General features: G+C 37.6%; 1 protein-coding gene across 1 annotated transcript in view; it reads left to right on the top strand.

The window, feature by feature from the left end:
• BRIP1 (BRCA1 interacting DNA helicase 1) overlaps positions 1-22,251 on the top strand; it is a 289,439-nt gene that overhangs the window by 102,770 nt on the left and 164,418 nt on the right. The window contains exons 11-13 of the mRNA XM_012525899.4: positions 18,916-19,070; positions 20,239-20,404; positions 20,512-20,652. Of these exons, the coding sequence (XP_012381353.2) occupies positions 18,916-19,070; positions 20,239-20,404; positions 20,512-20,652 (462 nt within the window). The remainder of the gene's footprint in view (positions 1-18,915; positions 19,071-20,238; positions 20,405-20,511; positions 20,653-22,251) is intronic.

Genomic DNA, 22,251 nt, shown 5'->3' with positions numbered 1-22,251 from the left:
ATACTAATAAAGCATACAGTACATCCAAACTGCACAATCAGTGCTGTTTATTATAATCCCATAGTTGTGCATTCATCAATTCGATCATTACTAGGGCATTTTCATTATTTCAATAATAACAAAATTTAGACAAACAAGTAAATAAGAAAATTCTTCACCTCTCAATCTCTATGTTTCTCCTGCTGTATGTAGCTGCTATTTCTGGTTATTCTTGGACAGTTATTTATTTAATTATTCAGTAGTTTTATTGAGATATATTTGTATACCATACAGTCTATCCAAAGTATATAATCACTGGCTTTTTATAATCACAATATTGTGCATTCATCACCACAAAAAATTTTAGAACCATTTCTTTACTTTACTCCAAAAAGACAAACTCTACATCCCTTAGCTTGCCTTCCCCAGCCCTATACAACCACTAATCTAATTTCATCTTTATAAATGGATTTATATTTACATTTTATATAAATGGAATCATACAATATGTTGCACAATGTATTTAGTTCATAGCAGCACAGTCATACAGCATTTGTCCTTCTGCGCCTGGCTTGCTTCACTCAACCTAATGTCCTCCAGGTTCATCCTTGTTGTCATGTGGTTTATGATGTTATTTCTTCTTAACAGTTGCATAATATTCCATCTGTGTATACACCACAGTTTGTTTTCCATTCATCGGTTGATGAAACACCTGGGTTGTTTACAACTTTTGCTAATGGTGAATAACGCTGCTATGAACATTGGTGTGCAGATGTCTGTTCGTGTCACTGCTCTCAGTTCTTCTGGGTATAGTTGTAATAGTGGTATTGTAGGGTCACATGGCAAATCTATATTCAGCTTCTTTAGGAACTTACAAGCAGTCCTCTACAGTGACTGTTGTACCATTTACATTCCCACCAAGAGTGAGTAAATGTTCCTATCTCTCCACATCCTCTCCAACACTTGTGGTTCAATGTCTTTTTAAGTGTGGCCATTCTGATAGGTGTGAAATGATATTGTAGTTTTGGTTTGCATTCTCCTAATCATTAGTGATGTTGAACATTTTTTCATGTGTCTTTTTGCCATTTGTATTTCTTTTTTGGACAACTCTATTCAAGTCATTTACCTGTTTTTCAGTCGGGTTATTTGTCTTTATTGTTGAGTTGTAGGTCTCCTTATATATCAAGGATATTAAACCTTTATCGGACATGTGATTTCCAAATATTTTCTCTCATTGAGTCAGCTGCCTTTTCACCTTTTGATCAAGTCCTGTGAGGTGCAAAAGTGTTTAATTTTGAGGAGGTCCCATTTATTTATTTTTTCCTTTTTTGTGGGTGCTTTGGGTGTAAGTTCCAAGAAATCACCACCTACCACAAGGTCTTTAAGATGTCTCCCTGTATTTTCTAATAGTAGTTTTATAGTCCTGGCTTTTATATGTCGGTCTTTGATGAATTTTGAGTTGATTCTTGTTTAGGGAATGAGATAGGGGTCCTCTTTCATTCTTTTGGTTATAGATATCCAGTTCTCCCAACATCATTTGTTGAAGAGACTTTTATGTCCTATTAAAATGGATTTGGTAGGCTTGTTAAAAACTAGTTGACCGTAAAGGTAAGGGTTTATTTCTGGACTCTGAGTTCTGTTCCACTGATTGATGTGTCTATCTTTATGCCATTACCATGCTGTTTTGATCTCTGTAGCTTTGTAATATGTTTCAAGACCAGGCAAGGAAATTCCTCCCACATCTCTCTTCTTTATTTTTAGAATGCTTTTGGCTATTTGGGTGCATTTCCTTTCCAAATGAATCTGGCAATTGCCTTTTCTATTTCTGTAAAGTAGGCTGTTGGAATTTTGATTGGTATTACATCAAATCTATAAATCAGGTTGGATAGAAAGGCATCTTCATGATGTTTACTCTTCCAATCCATGAATACTGAGTGTCTTTCCATTTGTTTAGATCTTCATTTATTTCTTTTGGCACTGTTTTGTAGTTTTCTGCATATAGGTTCCGACTTCTTTAGTTAAATTGATTCCTAGGTATCTGAGTCTTTTTGTTGTTTTGTAAATGGAATTCCTGACTTCCTCCTCAAATTGTTCAGTACTAGTGTACAGAAACATTACTGATTTTTGCATGTTGATCTTGTATCCTTCCACTTTGCTGAACTCACTTATTAGCTCAAGTAGTTTTTTTATAGACATTTCTGAATTTTCCAAAATATAGGATCCTGTCTTCTACAAATAGTGAGAGTTTTCCTTCCTTTTTTCCTATTTGGATGCCTTTAATTTTTCTTTTTCTTGTCTAATTGCTTTAGCTAGGACTTCTATAAAGAAAGGATGCTGGATTTTGTCGAATACCTTTTCTGCATTGATTGAGATGATCTTTTTTTCCCCCTTCAATTTGTTAATGTGGTGTTTTGCATTGATTTTCTTATGTTGCACTAGCCTTACATTCCAGGAATACACCCCACTTGGTCAGAATGTTTAAGACTTTCTGTATGCTGTTGCATTCAATTTGCAAGTATTTTGTTGAGAACTTTTGCATCTATGTTCATTAGATAGATTGGTATGTAATTTTCTTTTCTTGTAGTGTCTTTATGTTGGCTTCATAAAATGTGTTGGGTTATTTTTCCTCTTTTTCAGTGTTTTGGAAGAGTTTAAACAGGATTGGTATTAATTCTTCTCAAAATGCTTTTTAGAATTCACCTGTGAAGCCATCTGGTCCAGTAATGGGTTACAGACCTGCTTCCTTGGGCCTTCAGAAGGGAGGCTATGAAGGCCAGAAGAAGCCTCTCATATAATTTCCTCATATGTACTTCCTTGGTCTGCTAGCAGATGGCTGGCTTTGGCAGCCCTCTCAGTTCAATGCCTGGTGGGAGTGTGTTTGCTGCAACGGGGAATGGAGCCATATGGTATAGGTTACTGCCTGGGGACTAAAAACCTTGTAATTCAGACTTTCTCAGAGGCAGTTCTTCAACCTTGCTGGCAGCCCCCTCCTTTTTCCCGGATAGGAAATAATTTCACTTCCCTCTGTGTCCTCAACAATTACTCCCAGTTAGTAGAGCAGGAGATTGAGATGGTTGAATCTCTTTAGTCCCACATCTCTTTAGTCTTGAGCTGGCTCCAAAGGCAAAGAATTTTGCAATCCCACCTGGCTTGAAAGGGCTTGTGGGACATTGACCAAATTTGTGGGTCAAAAACTGTGTCAGCCTTAGGTTAAATCCCTTTCTGCCCCTTTCTTGGGGTGGTGCATCCTTAACAATCAGTCCTGGTTAGTAGAGAGGGAGATTAAGAGGGTCAGATCTCTTTAGTTGCATGCTGGCTCCTAGGGCCAAAATGGCATGGTCCCACCTAGCCTGGAAGGGCTCCTTGGACACAGTAGACCAAAATTGTGGGTAAAAGCTAAGTCAGCCGTAGGCGGAGTCCTTCTCTGTCCCTTTACCTGGGGGGTTAGGAGGGTGGTTGGATCTCTGGGATCCATTTTGTCTGTAGCTGCTGGCCCAGAGTCCTGAGTATACAAAAGTGTCTTTAGCATGGAGGAGGGTGCCAGCAGTATCAGTTGTGGCTTTTGCGTAGTGCATCTTTTCCTTTGTCCCTCTCTCTTCTGGGTAGTTTCCAGCCTTCCCCTGGTGTCCTAAATCCTAGAAGGATTTTTTCCTGTTACGTTTCTGCCTGTTCTCTAGCTATTTTTCTAGGAGAGAAGAGAGTCCTGTGTCTCTTTAGACTTTTAAATTATCTTTAATTAGGTGATATAGTGGAATCTTTTAAATTACATTAGCAATCGTGTAACTTATTCATTATAAAACCACAGATAAATAATAATAAGATTAGCAACAGAGAACAAACATAGGATGCTTATGGAAAGCATGAGTATTGCTTTCCTTTCCCAAAATGAGGAGGGGAGGAATACAGTGAAATCTGCAAGTTGGGGCTGACACTGAATTATTCCTAGCTGATGAGTGAATTTTGCAAAGGTCTTACAAGATTACTAGTGGGTGAAATGCTCTCCCTGTATGGAATAGTAATGCATAAAGTTTTTTCCAAAGGTAAATTTCGAGGGTATTCTCAAGTAACTGCCTTTTTAAAAAATTTATTGAAATATATCGCTCATACATAAACATATATAAACAATAAGTGAATAATAGTGAACTTACAAAACAAACATATATAACATCAGACAAACATATAACATCTCACCCTACCACCAATAACTTGCATTGTTTTTAAACCTTTTTAACTAATGATTAAAGAGTATTGTCAAAATATTACTACTAAACATACGAAGTATTTTTCCCAAAACCAATCCAGTTATTATTATCTTTATATCATTTATATATGAACATACATAAACAAGTGTATAGTAAAAGTTGTGAACTTACAAAGCAAACATGCATAACATGATCCAGAGGTCCCATACATCAACACTCCACCAACCTTGCATTGTCACGAGACATTTGTTACAAACTATGAAAGAACGCTGTCAAAATCTTGCTACTAATCATAGTTCTTATCTTACATTTGGTGTGTTTTTCCCCCAACCCACCCTATTATTATTTTTGAAATTTATTTTTTTATGACAGAAGTGGTACACTTATAAAACAATCATGCACACGTGCATAATTCCCAAACAACACCCCTCCATCAATGCACCACAATGTGGTGTCATTTACCACAGATAAAATAATATCATCTGATTATTACCATGTTCATAGTGTACATTTGGCTCACATTTTCCATACTGCCTCAGTATCAACACAGTACATCTTTTGTATAGATGCAAGAATATTATAGTATTACTACTAACCACAGTCCATAGGTGACTCCAGCTTTATTTTTCCCATGCTTCTCCACATTCCCAACACCCTGCAGTAGTGATATACATTTGTTGTAGCTCACAAAGGACACTCTTGCATCTGTACCATCAACCACATTCTCACCCACATCTTGGTTTACTGTGCTATCCAGTTCCTAGATTATTCTCAAGCATTTTGTCAGTTGGCATTTACATAACTAGACTACCATTTTCAGTCGCATCCCCATTTATAAACTAGCTCTTACTCGCTGTGTATTACCATCCACTCTATACATTTCCACAATTTTACAGTAAAGCTAATTAAAACTTCTATATACATTAAACATCAGTAGTCCACTCAGTCCTTCTCTTATCTCCTTTAAGAATCTACTACCTACCACCAGGTCTTGAAGATATTTTCCAATAATTTCTTCTAGAAGTTTTATGGTTCTTGCTTTTATTTTTAGTTTTTTGATCCATTTTGAGTTAGTTTTTGGATAAGGTGTGAGATAGGGGTCCTCTTTCCTTTTAGCTATGGATGTCCAATTCTTTCAGCACCATTTGTTGAATGGATTGTTCTGCCTGAGCTGTGTGTTTGACAGCCTAGTCAAACTCACTTGACCATACCTGTGAGGGTCTGTTTCTGAACCATAAATTTGGTTACATTGGTGTATCGTGTCTGTCTTTAGGCTAGTACCATGCTGTTTTTACCACTATAGGTAGGTATTACGATTTAAAGTCTGGAGATGAGGGTTTACTTTTCTTTTTTATGATGTGTCTGGCTATTCAGGACTCCTTACCCTTCCAAATAAATTTAATGATTGTATTTTCAATTTTTTCTTTAATGCTGGTGGAATTTTTATCGGGATTACATTAAATCTGTATATCAATTTGAATAGAATTGACATCTTAATGATATTTAGTCTTCCAATCCATGAGCATGGAATGTTCTTCCAGTTATTTAGGCCTTTTTTGATTTGTTTTAACATTGAGTTGCAGTTTTCTGAATTCAAGTGCTTTACATCATTGGTTAAGTTTATTCCTGACTATTTGAGTTTTATCTGTCCTATTTTCTTTTTACTACTCTTATGACACTTCTAATTACTTTTATTGTTATAGTCTTCATTTCTAGACTCTCTTCCAGGCCTCTCTCTCCTGTCTTTTCTTTTCAGGCTCTAGCACACCCTTTAGTATTTCCTGAAATTCTGGTCTCTTGCTTAGAAATTCTCTCAGTTTGTGTTTATCTGTGAATATTCTAATTTCACCTTCATTTTTGAAAGATAGTTTTGCTGGATATAAGATTCTTGGCTGGAGGTTTTTCTCTTGTACTATCTTAAATATATCAGAGCACTGTCTTCTTGCCTCCATGGTTTCTGGTGAGAAATCAGCATATAATCTTATTAGATATCCCTTATATGTTATGCATTGCTTTTCTCTTGCTGCTTTCAGAATTCTCTCTTTGTCTTTGGCCTTTACATTCTGATGAATACGTGTCTTGGAGTTGGTCTATTTGGAGTTTTTCAGATGGGAGTACGTTGTGCTTCTTAAACAGGGATATCTATTTCCTTCAATAGACTTGGGAAATTTTTAAACATTATTTCTTTAAATATTCCTTCTGCCCATTTTCCCTTCTCATCTCCTTCTGGAACACCCATGACACGTATGTTTGCAAGTCATTTGCTGTCATTTAGTTCCCTGAGACCTTGTTCAGTTTTTTCCTGTTCTTTTCTTCTTGACTTCTTTTGTATGTTCACTTTCAGAGGCCATTTTGTCAAGCTCACCAATCCTTCTGCCTCCTCAAATCTGCTATCATATGATTCCAATGTTTTTTAAATTTCATTGATTGCACCTTTCATTCCTGTAAGATCTGCTGTTTTTCTGTGTATGCTTTCAAATTCTTCTTTGTGCTCATCCAATGTCTTCTTAATATCTTTAATCTCTTTAGCCATCTCATTGAATTTATTAAGATTTTTTTGAGCATCTATAATTTTTTTTTTTAAGATTTATTTTTTATTTATTTCTCTTCTCTTCCTTCCCCCCAGTTGTCTGCTCTCTCTGTCCATTCACTGCGTGTTCTTCTGTGACTGCTTCCATCCTTATCAGTGGCACTGGGAATCTGTGTTTCTTTTTGTTCCATCATCTTGTTGTGTCAGCTCTCCGTGTGTACGGTGCCATTCGTGGGCAGGCTGCACTTCTTTCGCACTGGGCGGCTCTCCTTAAAGGGTGTACTCTTTGCGGGTGGGGTTCCCCTACGCGGGGGGCACCCTTGCGTCGCACGGCACTCCTTGTGCGCATTAGCTCTGTGCATCGGCCAGCTCCACACGGGTCAAGGAGGCCCAGGGTTTGAACTGCGGACCTCCCATGTGGTAGGTAGACGCCCTATCCATTGGGCCAAGTCCACTTCCCTGAACATCTATAATTAATTGTCTCAACTTCTTTTTATCATCTGGAGGCTTATCTTGTTCCTTTAAGTGGGCCATAGCTTCCTGTTTCTTGGTGTGGATTGTAATTTTTTGTTGGTGTTTTTGTATCTGGCTTACTAAAGTATTTTTTCTGGGTGCAGTTTTTCTCTTTAGTTTAGGGCTTCCTATCATTTCTCCCTTGCTGATTATGTGGTAGGAGCCAAGCGTATAGTTAGTGCTAGAAGCTGTGGAGGCTTAAGCTGCTCTCGTTGCACCACAGACCAATGAAGCTTCTTCCAACTTTCTGCTTTGCAAGGGGTAGGGACAGAGTCACAGCTATGTGGAATAATCCACATGCAGGCCTAGACTGTAGTTGCCCAGAGAGACTGATGAAGCTTCACATCCTTTTTTCCCCTGCCTGGGGCAGGGATAAAGCTGCAGGTGTGGGCAGCAGTCTGTGCAGTGCGGGTCCAAGATGACTGCAGTTGCCCTGGTAGACTTCTGATTTTCAGTCTATGCCAGCCAAAGTTGCCTGCGGTTACCTATATAGGCTGGTGCAGGGCTCCTCAGCCTCCTCCCTGATAGAGGCGGGGCTGAAGCCTAGGCGGGTTGCAGGCTCATCTGCCAAAAGAAACTGATTCCTGCCAACACTGAGAGTTTCAGTCAGTCCAGCTTCCCCTCAGGCTGGGGGCAGAGTCAGAATGGTGGCTACTGGCCTCCTTCTGACTTGGGCTGGTTCTCATCCCAGCTGTTCCCAGGGTTATCTCTTAGCCAGCCAAGTCTTCCATTCAGTAGCTGAAATCGGCAGCCAGCCGTCTCCTCCTCCCCTGTTTCTGGGAAATGGAGCTTCCAATTCCTATCACAGAACAGCTCTCGGGCAGGTCGTGCTGCCAGAGTAGGATGATCACCGGCCTCCGTGACTTGGCCGGTAATTTCCCAGAGAGGCTGGCATAGCTCCCCGCAGCTTCCTCCCTGCTGGATGTGGCACTGGGGCCTAGGCTAGACCTGCAATATGATCTGCATGGAATGAAGTCAGTCCCCACCAGCACTGGGATTTTCAGTCTGCCCTGCTTCCCCTCGTGCCAGGCGTGGAGTTAAGATGACAGCTCCTGGCCTCTTTCTGACTTGGACAGGCTCAAACTTTAGCTGTTCTCAGGATTATACTGTAGCTCACTGAATTTCCTCATCATAGGTGAAATTGGTACCCCACCATCTCTTCTCCCCCGTTTTGGGGAAGTGGAGCTTTCAATTACAGCCACAGAACAGCTCCCGAGGTGGCTTGTGCCTCCAGGGCAGGATGGGGACCGGCCTCTATGGCGTGGAATGCTCTATTTACGAGTCTTCTCTGCAGATGGGCAGTCTCCTCCTTCTGCTCCTTCAAGGACATTGCAGGATTGCTCTTCTAGTCTCCTGGAACTGCCAAACAGGTGCTTCAGCTAGCTCCAGAGAACTCTAGGTGTTTGCTAACTGCCCTGTAGCAGGAGCTGACTCTAGGAGCGCCTTACTCTGCCACCATCTTGCTTGTTCTCCCTCAAGTAACTGCTCTTTAAAATAATTATAATTATTTAAACAAGAAAAGAAAAAAAATTTTAAAATTAGACTATACTTACAAGTTTTGCCCTGAATTTTTGTGGTATCAAGTGTATTTTTCCATAATGTAGCATCTTTTCACAATCTTTTTTGCATAAAAAGAAGATTGTGAAAAGATGCCAACATGGATATGAAATGGATAAATTGTGGTATTTTCATATAGTGGAATAATATACATCAATTTAAGAAATGAACTACTTGCCACTGTAACAATATGGAAGACCTTTACATACCTAATGGTAAGTGAAAGAAATCAGACACAAAAGAGTACAAACTTCATGATTCTATTTTCATGAAATTCAAGAATAGAAAAAACAAAATTATGATGATAGAATTCTGAATCCTGGTTCCACTGGGAGTAGGGGCAGTTTGGACTAGGAAGGGAGGAACAAGAGAATCATGTAAGATTCTTGGAATATTCTATATCTTGATTGGGTGTTTAGTTACATGGCAAGGGGTGGGGTGGGGTATTTGTGTGTGTGTGTGCACATACATGTATTTATATACATATGATTAGTGAGTTATACACTTAATGATTTTTGCATTCTGCTGTATATATTCTATTTCAGTAAGTATATAAATTAAATTTAAGTTCAAAGCAGAAAACTTGGAAAAAGCAGAAAGGCACAAAGAAAAAGTGACTCGTAAATCCAATGATGATCATTATTAACATTTTGATTTATGCCTTCGATGCATATATTGGCTTATTATGTTTATTTCTGATGTGATTTCTGTTCATTTGTAGCTTCTTTTCATTTAACAATATGTTATGAATACTTTTGTATTTTAATGAACATTATTTCATATAATTTTTATTTGCATTGTAGTATTTTTGTGAGTACACATACTCTAAATTATTTGATTAATCTGGTATTTGAAACTTAGGTTCTTGCCAGTTTTCCCAATATAATCAATTTGATGTGAACATCCTTGAAAGTATATCTTTGTTGATATTATTTTATTATTTCCTTTATATAGTCTTAAGTACTAATACCTGGACGATTATTGCATTGAATATGCATTCTTGCATCCATGGCTTGTCTGCTTATTTCTGATTTTTTCTTTAAGATTTATTTTTATTTATTTCTCTCCCTTCTCCCCCACCCCCCTCCCCTGTTGTCTGCTCTCTGTGTCCATTTGCTGTGTTTTCTTCTGTGTCTGCTTGCATTCTTTTTAGGCGGTACTGGGAATCTGTTTCTCTTTTTGTTACATCATCTTGTTGCGCCAGCTCTCTGTGTGTGTGGCACCACCCCTGGACAGGCTGCACTTTTTTCATGCAGGGCACACTCCTTGTGCGTGGGGCACCCCTGCATGGCACAGTACCACTTGCATCGGCAGCACTGCGCAGCTCACCACACAGGCCAGGAGGCCCTGGGTACCAAACCCTGAACCTCCTGTATGGTAGGCGGATATTCTATCAGTTGAGCCACATCTGCTTCCCTATTTCTGATATTTTAAAGGTTTTAATTTAATTTATTTATTTATTATTAATTTTTTTTTAAGTTTTATTTTTTATTTATTTCACTTCCCATCCCTCCGTTGTCTGCCCTATGTGTCCATTAGCTGTGTGTTCTTCTGCGTCCGCTTGTGTTATCAGGCAGGTGGCACTGGAAAACTGCGTCTCTTTTTTTGTTGTGTCATCTTGCTGCATCAGCTCTCTGTGTGCGCAATGCCACTCTTGGGCAGGCTGTACTTTTTTCACGCGGGGTGACTCTCCTTGCGGGGTACACATCTTGCGCCTGGGGCACTCCTACATAATGGTGCCCTTGCATGGCATGGTACCTCTTGCGCGTGGCAGCACTGCACATGGGCCAGCTCACCACACAGGTCAGGAAGCCCTGGAGATCCAATCCTGGACCCTCCATATGGTAGACGGATGCTCTATCAGTTGAGCCGCGTCCGCTTTCAGAAAAGTTTTAATTTTAGTACATTAAAAGTTACAGTTTTTTTTTCCTTTATGGATTGTGGTTTTTGAGTTTAGTTTAAGTAATCTGTCCTTATCCTGGGCTATCCTTTCTTCTAAAAGTTTTAAAGTATTTAATTTAGCAAAGATTTTCATTCAACCTGGAATTTATTTTTGTTATGTTGTAAGGAAGAGAATCCAGTTTTTTCCCTGTATGAATAATGAATTATGCCAGCAGTATTTACTAAATATTCCATCCATTTTCTCTCGTTTGTAAGCCACATCTGCCAATATCGCATACATATATGTGTGCATTTATTTATTGACTCTCTGCAGTTCCATGGATGTTTGTATATCTTTGTGCCACTACTAACCTGTCTTTGTTAATTACTATAGCTTCAGAAAAATGCTGATATAGGTAGAACATATCTCCTTACTTTGTTCTTTGGAATTATCTGTTCTTGGCCTTACTCTGCCACTTTGATTTTAGAATTAATTTGGAAATTTCCATGAAAAATTGTCTTGGCATTTTCATTGGAATTCCATTGAATTTATGGATTAGTTTGGGGAAGAATTGATGTATTTACAATATGGGGCTTTCTCATTTATTCATGAGGTACTGTTCTGCATTTATTTAGCTTTCTTTTAATTATTATTTCTATATAAGATGGTCGTTGATTTTATTTATCTTGTAGTCAGCCATTTTACTGATCTTATAAGGTTGTTAATGAATTTTTCTTTTTTCCCCCTCCCCCCCTGCTGGTTTTGCTGTCTGTGTCCATTTGCTGTGTGATCTTCTGTGTCTCTTTCTCTCTTTGTCTTCTCTCCTCATTTTTCTCTCAAGGATTCACCGGGATTTGATCCTGGGGACTTCCGAAGGGGAGAGAGATTCCCTGTCACTTGCGCCTCCTCAGTTCCTGGTTTCTCTTGTGTCTCACCTTGACTTTTCCCTTCGTCTCTCTTTTTGTTGCATCATCATCTTGTTGTGTGGCTTGCCACATGGGCACTGGCTCACTGCACGGGCACTTGGCTCACCGCATGGGCAGTGGCTCATCGCGTGGGCACACCTTTACCAGGAGACCCCTGGGATTGAACCTGGGTCCTCCCATATGGTAGATGGAAGCCCAAGCACTTGAGCCACATCCGCCTCTGCATAGATTATCTTAAACGTTCTATGTAGATAATAGTATTGTCCATGAATAGTGACTATTTTCTTTCTTGATAATTATCTCAATTATGAGTAATGGCTACTTTCTTTCATTCTAATTTAATTTATTTCTTACTGTGCTGGCTAAGATTTCCAGTACAATGTTTCATTTTTAAATTAAATTAAATTTATACTTTATTATACTTTATTTTTTTAAAAAGAAAATTAGATTACTTAAAAGTTACATAAAAAATATAGGGGATTCCCATATGTCCCGCTCCCTATCCCTCCCACTCTTTTCCACATAAACAACATCCTTTGTTAGTGTGGTACATTTGTTACAATTGATGAACATATTTGGGAGCATTGCCACTAAACGTAGATTATAGTTTGCATTATAGTTTATACTCCCTCCTGCATAATTTGTAAATAATGACAATATATACAATAGCCTGTATCTGTCTTTGCAGTGTCATTCAGCATGATTCCCATGTCCTGAAAATGCCCACATTTTACACCTATTTCTCCCTCTACCTTCCCCCAGAACCTCCAGTGGCCACTGCCTCAACATCAATGACAGAAGTTCTTCCATTGCTAGACTCACAATAAGTCTATTGTAGAATAGTCTACTCTACTCTAGTCCATTGTTCATTCCCAAATCCTAAGGATTCTGGGAGGAATCTCCCACTCCACCTCCAATTGAGAAGGGGCTTATTTCCCATGGGGCAGATGGATGGGATTATCTTGCTTACAGTTGCAGACTCTCTCTGTTCTTTAGGATGGTTGCTCTCCATCATCATCTCCTTGTCCTGGGTGAGTCCAGTGAACTGGAGAGCAGGTGTTGCAACTCTGTTGACATTCAGGGCCCAGCTGGCACATGGACAGCCCAAAGATTTAAATCTCTGAGACAAACACCTATCAACTCTAGTACTAACTATAGGTTCAAATAGAAGGGGCAAAAGAGCAATGTGTAGGGAAACCACAACTGAGTCCAACTCTGGCACACTGGGAAGCATAAATTCCCAAGTAAGGTCTGCTGGCTGGGTGCCAAAATCCTGAGCTATCTGCCCTGCCTCTAGTGTCTGGATGTCTCCATAGGCCCCAGGAGCCCTGCTATTTGAGGCAATATTTACTTTGGCAGTCAATGAGATCCTGCTGAGACGTGCATAAGTGTAACCACTGAGATGACCTCTTGATTCACTTTGAAGTCTCTTAGCCATATAAACTCATTTGTCTTTACACTTTCCCCCTTTTGATTAAGGTACTGCTAGTTGGCACTTGGTAGTAATCCCTCGGGGCCAGGGAGGCTCATCCCAGGAGTCAAGTCACACTGGGGGAAGGTAATGCATTTATTTGCTGAGTTTGGCTTAGAGAGAGGCCGCATCTGAGCAACAGGGAGGCTCTCAGGAGGTAACTCTAAGGCATCCTATAATACTAGGCTAAGTTTCAATCTAAAAAGTAAATGTTCCTAAGTATAGTCATCAATATCAGTGTTCTACCCTCCTTCATTAGTCACTCCCTCTGTACTTGGGGGATTCTTGCTGTTCCTTTGGAGAATGTGGCAAAGCTCCCCAGGATGGTAATTCAATATTTTTTAGATTAGTATGTGAATCTACACCCACTGCGACAATGCCCAATGAACACTTGAACACATTCATGTGCCTTATATGTATGCCCGAGGTGAATCTCCTCCCATGCATCCCCTATTACTGACACCGCACACCAGTGATCCTCCCCTGCCACAATTGTAACCATTCTGTGATCCAAAACTTCTTCAAAAATGAAGCCAACAAAGTAACTGAGTACAATTAATAAGAAAATGAAATAATGATAGTTTTAAAAATAACAAATAAAATACAAAAAATTCCATTACAATGAAAGTGTGATACAGACATCCTGGTCTTGATACTACTTTAATGGGAATTAAAAGGAATGTTTTTAATATTACACCCTTAAGTAAGATGTGTGCTCTAAGTTTTATTTTTATTTCTTTTTGACAGCTTTGTTGAGACATTCACATACTATAAGATTCATCATTTAAACTATACAACTCAGTAGTTTTTAGTTTATTAACAGAACTGTACAACCATCACTACCTACTTTCAGATAATTTTCATGACCTCAAAAGGAAACCTAGGAAATTTCTGGAAAAGATGTCAGAGTAGGGTGCACCAGGACTCAGTCCTTACATCAAAACAACTATTAAACAGGCAGGAACTGTCTCAAACAATTATTTTGAAACTCCAGATGCCAGAAGAGCACTGTACAACATCCAGGGAAGAATGGGAAGAAGAGGCTGATAAATTACGGTAAAGAACTATAAATCGTTCTCTCTGCACAGCTGCTCCTGGCACTCATCCCCTACTCTCAGAGCAGGCTGCCATAGAATCCAGTCCCTCACTAGCAGCCGGTACAGAAAGGGACATAAAAATCCTCTTCCCCCAAAACGGGTGTGCATGGCCAATCACTGATTGTGGCTTTTGATTAGCAAATTCCAATCCCTGGGTCCTGACTCTGAAGGCAGCTATTGTTTCAACCCTCCTGGGACAAAGGCAGCAACTGCCATTGTTTCAGTTCTTCTTGGACAGGGCTAGAGACAGTGGAGATTTAAAGATGCAGGGCTCCAGCAGGGCTGTTAGAGGAAGTTAGCTGAAGGGCCACACTTGCTGGACAGGCCAGGAAAGCTCAGCTTTGGGAAACTGTTGGGAGGTTTTTGGCATTCTTCTTGATCGCCTCCACAGTACACTTTTGAGCTGGTAGCATCCCCTTTCTGAGTCCCTGGCCCTGTTTAGGTTAGAAAGACCTAATTGGAAAGTTCTTCCCTGGGTGACCCTACTCTCAGAATTTGCCCTCTAGGCAAAAGCAGCATGAGACAACAAAAGAAGTGTAAAAATACTATAGAGGCTGACAAAGGCCTGGCTGCTCTTCACCCACGAGAGAAGTTTGTCTCCTGGGAGAAAGGGGGGACAATAAAACTCCTAGAAACAGGGCAACTCCAAAACAACTAATAAGCAAATGTCCAGGAAAACACAGAGGCCCAATAAGACAGGGAAAGCCCTGTACAGTGCATTCCCTTTGGGCAGACCTACCTGATAGAAGGACTGAAGCTCAAGAAAATATCTATCCTTTCACCAGCTGGTTACAAAACCAGGAAACAGACATCCATGGAGTAAATCCCAATGTTATTATATTAAAATATTAAAGTGTACAGTGTTCAAGAAAAGAGTACAGGGAAGCAGATTTAGCTCAACTGATAGAGCGTTCACCTACCACTTGGGAGGTCCAGGGTTCAAATCCAGGGCCTCCTGACCTGTGTGGTGAGCTGGCCCATGCACAGTGCTGATGTGTGCAAGGAGTGCCCTGCCACACAGGGGTGTCCCCTGCATAGGGGAGCCCCACGTGCAAGGAGTGCACCCCATAAGGAGAGCTGCCCCATGCGAAAAAAGCGCAGCCTGCCCAGGAGTGGTGCCGAACACATGGAGAGCTGATACAGCAAGATGGCACAACAAAAAGAGACACAGATTCCCAGTGCCACTGACAAGAATACAGGTGGACACAGAAAAAGACACAGCAGACAATGGGGTGGGAGGGAATAAATTAAAAAATAAAATCTTTAATTAAAAAAAAAAAAAGAGTGCAAGCCAAAAATGCTGGAAATGTTGGCGCATCCAATGGAAGAAGAGGAAAATATAGAAAATACCAATGAAGCAGATAACATTGTGGACATACCACACAGAGTCTAAAAAAATCATCTTAAAAATGCTCAAGTGGAGGGCAACCCAAGTGTCCATCAACCAAAGAATGGATAAATTAAATGCGATATATATGCACAATGAAATATTATTCAGCCATAAAAAGGAAGTCCTAATGTATGCAATAACATAGTTGAACCTTGAAGACAACATTTTGAGTGAAAGAAGCCAGGCACAAAAGGACAAATATTGTATCATCTCACTGATTTAAAACAATTAGAACAAGCAAACTCGTAGAGTCAGAATCTAGAATATAGGTTTCCAGGTGATGGGGTAGGGATAGGGAATGGGAAAACATGCAGGGTTCCTATTTGGAATGATAAAAATATTTTGGTAATGAATGGTGGTGATGGTAGCACAACACTGCAATTAACAGCACTGAAATATATACCTGAGTGTGATTAAGGGAAGAAATGTTATATTGTATATACAATGACAGAATAAACATTTTAAAAATCCATGGTACTACACTACAAAGATAGTGAATCCTGTATTAATCCATGGACTTTAATTAATAGTACAATTATAAATATGTGCTGTCATCTGTCATCAATTGTAACAAATGTTCCACACCAGTGTAGGTGGTGGTGGTAGGGTGGTGTGTGGAAATCCTGTATTTTACGCATGATTGTCTGTAAACCCACGAAAAGAAGCCTTATACCAATGCCCCATTTCTGTCTCCCACTAACCCCAGGAAACAACTAAGCTACCTCGTGTTTCTATGAATTTTCCTGTTCAGAACATTTCTTGTAAACGGAAACACATTATGTAGCCTTTTTTGACAAGCTTATTTCAATGAGCATGTTTCAAGTTTTATCCAAGTTCTATCATTACTTCATTTCTCTTTATTGCCAAGTAATATTCCATTTTGTGGACATACCACATTTTGTTATCCATTTGTCAGTTGATGGACATTCAGGTTGTTTCCACTCTTTGGCTATGATGAATAATGGTGTTATGACCATTCATGCACAACTTTTTTTGGTGAACATCTGTTTTTAATTCTCTTGGGTATGTATGTAGGAATACAATTGCTGGGTCATATGGCGTATGTTTAACTTTTTGAGGAACTACCAAACTTTTCCAAAGGCTACACTGTTTTACAGTTCTACCAGCAATGTTCGAGGGTTCAGATTTCTCCACATCCTCACCAACTCTTGTCATTTTCTGTCTTTTTTTAAATTATAGTTTTCCTATTGGAGGTAATTGGTATCTCACCATGATTTTGATTTGCATCTTCCTGATGAATAATAATGTTGATCGTCTTTTCATATGCTTATTTTACATTTATTTATCTTTTTGAAAAATGTCTGTTCATGTCCTTTGTCTAGTATTTATTTGGATTGTCATTTACATTGAGTATAAGTTATTTATATATTGTGAATATAAATCCTTTATCAGATATATGATTTTCAGATATTTTCTCCTATTCCATTAGTGCTACAGGTTTTTTATACTTATTTAGGGTAAGGAAATTTAGCTAATCCTAATTTCCATTTATTATTGTAATTACTGACATTTCAAAATTATTTTTTACCAAGGAAATACATTTATGTAATTTAAAGAGTCAATTCTAATGAGAAAAACATCTTTCTGTCTTACTCTTTCTTATTCCCAATTCTTACTTCCTAGTGGCACTTTTAATCCTTATTGTGGGTTCTTTTGTTATTTGCCCCTATTTCTGTAAATCACACATAGGTTCTACTGTTTTTGAGTTTCCAGTTTTAAATGTTTTCTGTTGACTTCCTATTAAGGATGATAGTGATTTAGCTTCTTTAGACACACATACCACACACACACAGATTCTCTTTCTCTTATCCCTTCATCCTTTTCCATCCCTCTTTCCTTCCCTCCTTCCTTCCTTCTCTCCAGTCTTAATTCTTCCAGCAGTTATATCAATATTTGATATATATATTATCATAGCTCAGGGTTGTGATATGTAACTTGGTTGATTATATTTTTAATACAGCTTTTTGTTTCCTATGAAGTAACAATTCATCTGTTTAGTTTTCTTTTCACCTACAACCCAACCCAGCTGCCAGTGTTTAAGGAATCTAGCTTAAAGAGAAGCTCGGAATAGTCTTATGGTTCATTATGTAGTATTTCATTTAGTCCTTCTGTTTAGTACAATGCCTTACCTTCAGTAGTTCAGAATTTCTATAGTTGAAAGAGAGTCAATTGCCAGTGTTTTGCCAATTCTGGCAATGTTGGAGAGGAATGGTAGCCTAGATGTAAGGTATTGCTGAGGGGGCTTGATTTTTTGAAAAAGGAGTTAAATGTGTATTTCATTAACAATTTGCAGGCTGAATGTTTTTCCAAGTTGATGTTGTCTCTTTCTCTTTTGTTCTTTGTTTCTTTGGAAAAATCTTTCTAATTTTACCCTTTCAGTGGAGACTGATTTTTATTTTTATGTATTTATATTATTTCACAGTATATCTGAATGTAAATTTTATTTGGCTTATTTATCTTAACTATTTCCCCATTCTATTTTCATTGAATACATTTTATCATCAGACACCAAAGTTCTCACCAATCTTTTCTATTTCTTCAAACTCAGAAGTTTCTCCTTTGTAATATTTGGAAGTATACTTTTCTGTTTCTTTCTAATTTTGTCTTAAATAATGTCTACATTTACATACATATGAGGACTTACGAAACATGTGAAAATGAATGAGGGGAGCACATGTGGCTTAAGTGGTTGAGTGTCTGCTTCATACATGGGAGGTCCTGGGTTTGGTGCCCGGTGCTCCTAAAAAACAAACAAACAAACAAACAAAAAACAACAAGCAAAACAAATGAAAAAATCAGCTCAGGGAAGCCATTGTGGCTCAGTGGTTTAGTGCTTGCTTCCCACATACGTGTTCCCCAGTTCACTTCCCAGCCTGGTACCTCAAAATCAAGAACAAAACTAATAAACCCAGATAGTATACATTTTATATTTAGCATGCAGTGTTTCCTTGAGTCTTTCTTTTCATTTTGCTATCATAGAATCGTATTATTCTCAGCATCAGAGTTGCTCCCTGGAATTAATTCAGGCATTTAGGGGGCACTTCAAATCTTTAATGCCCCTTGGAGAAATCATTTAGTACATTTTTGTTTAGTTTATTACTTTTGAAGTGCACTAAATAGTACCCTAATTGCTTGAACAAGGATCGAATCTCCTAAATGTCTAACTTATTATAAAAGAGTGTTTGACTCTAAGAAGAGTTTGACTTATACGAGAATCCAAAATATATTGTTGGCCTTTGCCTATGAATAATATTCACCAAAATTTTCAGTGCGTATTTTATTATAGTTTTGAAAAGTTTCCCCTTCTCCTTTTCTCCAGTTGTACTTAATATGGTAATTTCTTAAAGGGACATTTTTCTGCCATCCTTCAAAAAGAAGAAAAAGTCTCACCAATTCATGGTAAAGCAGAGGCAAGAGAAATACCTGTTATTAGTGCTTCAACTCAAATAATGCTCAAAGGACTTTTTATGGTGCTTGACTATCTTTTTAGGCAAAATAGCAAGTAAGTGAAAATATCTCCTTTGTGTTTTTTTCTTAAAAATACTAGCCTAAATGGGTGCTAGCATGTGTTTATTAAAAATTACTAATTGTTGCTGAATAAATAGAAGAATCATAAATAAGTGATATAGATATGATGTATTTACTCCTTATTGTCACAGACTCAGATCAATTGAAATTAGTCTTTAATAATGAAAATGAGTATTAAAATTATAAAATTAATATATTAATCAATTGAGCATTAAAATTGTGGTCCTCTAGTCCTAAATTTAAGCATTTAATAAATAGATTTTCTTTTAAGTATAGCTTGTGTATGTTCTTCCAGTATCAGAAAGTGTCTTTCCTATTGTATGAAGCCTCTTTTAGTGAAGTGGAAAATGAAAAGCCATCATCAGCTCCTCACCTTAGTCCTTGTTAAGTTATAGTACTTCATGGCTTTAGTATTTTTATAATATTTTCTCCCACAGATTGTTAGATCTCGGACCTGAACTTTGAGATCTCATTTCTTCAGAGATGGAATGAACAGTGAGCAATTATAGTGAAGATAGAGAACTGAATACCATATTTTATTCTGTTTAAGCCTATGCATCTATAACCTCTTAATGACAAGTTCTGAACTGGATGAGATTACAGCGATCATCAGGTTCAGTACTTTCATTAAAAATAGATGAAGTCTGAGACACAGATTTTAGAAGAACTTTAAAATTTTATCATTAGTTCCTAATACTTTAAGTTAGGAATTTTTCAGTAAAACTTATCTATTTCCTCATGTAACGGAAAAATATAACTCACCTTTTTGTTTCTTTAACAATATTTTTTTCTGTTTTTTAACTAATTACGTAATATGGTAGAGCTCTGGACTTGGAGTTAGGAGGTCTCCATATTAATTCTGCCTCTGCCATGGTTCACTGTAATGTTTGAAAATAGGGATGGGAGATAGGTGGTAAGGATGGTTAGATTAGATGGTTTCTAATATGCTCTGTAAGAGTGAGTTGATTCTATGAATTATTATTTTAATTTATATTACTGAATTAAATTTGTTGTGGGGATTGTTGATGGGAAGATATCAGCATTTTCAATTGAGTTTTAATATAATCCATTTTTATATTGCATATAGTTGGGACATTGTGTGATAAAATTTCACCATTTAATTAGCATTTATTTTCACATAGATTTGCAGATGATTATAAAGTTGCTATTCAACAGACTTACTCTTGGATAAACCAAATTGATATCTCAGATAAAAATGGGTTCTTTGCTCTACCAAAAAATAAGAAACGTTCTCGACAGAAAATTGCTGTTCATGTGCTAAACTTTTGGTGCTTAAATCCAGCTGTGGTAAGCTTATTATGTTGTAAATATGTATTTTTTCTCCTTTCTCAATACTACTAATAAATGTTTTGACCCTTTAAATGTTATTTTATGTCTCTCATGTTTTCTTTTAGGCCTTTTCAGATATTAACGGCAAAGTTCGTACAATTATTTTGACATCTGGTACATTATCACCAATGAAATCCTTCTCATCAGAACTTGGTGTTACGTTTACTATCCAGCTGGAGGCTAATCATGTCATTAATAACTCACAGGTTAGTATGTTTTAGGAAGACTTTCAGACTTTCTACCTCAATATAATTCTATATAAGCAAATAGAAGGTACCTAAAGTGCCAGCACACAGACCCTGATTAAAAAATTCAACGTTTCACTCTTAGAATAAAGGAAAATTTACCAACTGCTGATAGAGTCAGCAAAAGGAAATACTAATGAATAGCATTCTTTCAACCCAGTGAGTAAAAATATACACTTTGGATGTAGAACCTGTATTGTAGTATATTCATTTAAATAAGTTTTAGTTTTTTTCTATGAAAATTTAGAACAAAAGGAAAGTTTGACTTCTTTACCATAGTTGTTGTTGTAAAATTGTTTGCTGAGGGTTTCTCTCTTCCACTAGAGTAGTGTTTCCTCGCCCTTCTTTTTACATCCCCACAGAAAATATTTCTTAGTTTTGATTCAGGATCAAATCAAGAATCATACTATACATTTGGTTTTCATGTCTCTTTAGTCTTAATCAATTTTCTTGCCCTTTTTTTCCTGTGTTTCATGACTGGCATTTAAAAAAAACCCAGTCACCAGTTATCTTGAGCAATATCTTATAATCTGAATTTGTCTGATTGTATCCTCACGATAAGACTCAGGTTATACAGTTTGGCAGGAGTACTATATAGATGATATTGTGACTTTCTATTGCATCATATCAGGAGACATATAATATCAGTTTGTCCCTTTGTTGGTTGATCATTTGCTTAGAATGGTGTCAGTAAGATCTCTGCATTGTAGAGGTACATTTTTTCTTTTGTGATTTATAGCTATTCTGAGGGTTCATTCTTTAAGACCATGTGAATATTCTTTTATCCAAAGGTTTTAGTATCCTTTGATGATCCACACCTATGTCAGTTATTATATTGATGGTTATAAAGTGGTGATTTTCTAATTCCATCATTCCTTCTACATCTATCTGGGATTCTTATATAAGGTAGAGGTCCCCATTTTCCCCATCCCTTCCTTCACCTCTGCTCCTCTCCCCTCCCTTCCCCTCCTTCCCTTCCCCCATAACATATCCAAGTTGACATATAAATTTTAACATCACAAATAATATTTGTTACTATGATGTCATTGCTTCTAGAGTCATTCAGTGGGCAGATTTAGGAAATATATATATTATTTTAAATCACAGGTTTGTACGGAGATTGCCCGTTCAAACTCAACATAATAGAGTTCTTCCTCATCTCCCTGTGTTCCAGATTTCTTCCTCCTTTCTCCCTTGTAAAAACCTGGGTCTCCTATAGCACCAGTAGTGTGTTCAGAAGTTACTTGAGTTCTTTTTCCTGTATGGTTGTGTAATAAACTGGATATACAATACAAATAATTTCATTTATTCTTTACTTTTCTCATCCATTTTCATTAAAATATGTTTTTGGACATCTAAGTCATAACATTAAATTATAATTATATTAAAGTATAATTTTAATACAATATTAAAAAGTATATTCAGGGAAATCTCACATTCATTGTCCTTTTACTCTAAAAAATTTTTATTGTGGTAACATGAATATTACAAAATATACATTTAACCACTTTTAAATTTACAATTTAATGATATTTATTATATTCACAGTGTTTTGCTATC

This window comes from Dasypus novemcinctus, chromosome 21, assembly GCF_030445035.2.
Source record: "Dasypus novemcinctus isolate mDasNov1 chromosome 21, mDasNov1.1.hap2, whole genome shotgun sequence".
Lineage (NCBI taxonomy): Eukaryota > Metazoa > Chordata > Mammalia > Cingulata > Dasypodidae > Dasypus > Dasypus novemcinctus.
This window is presented reverse-complemented; position numbering and strand designations above follow the sequence as displayed.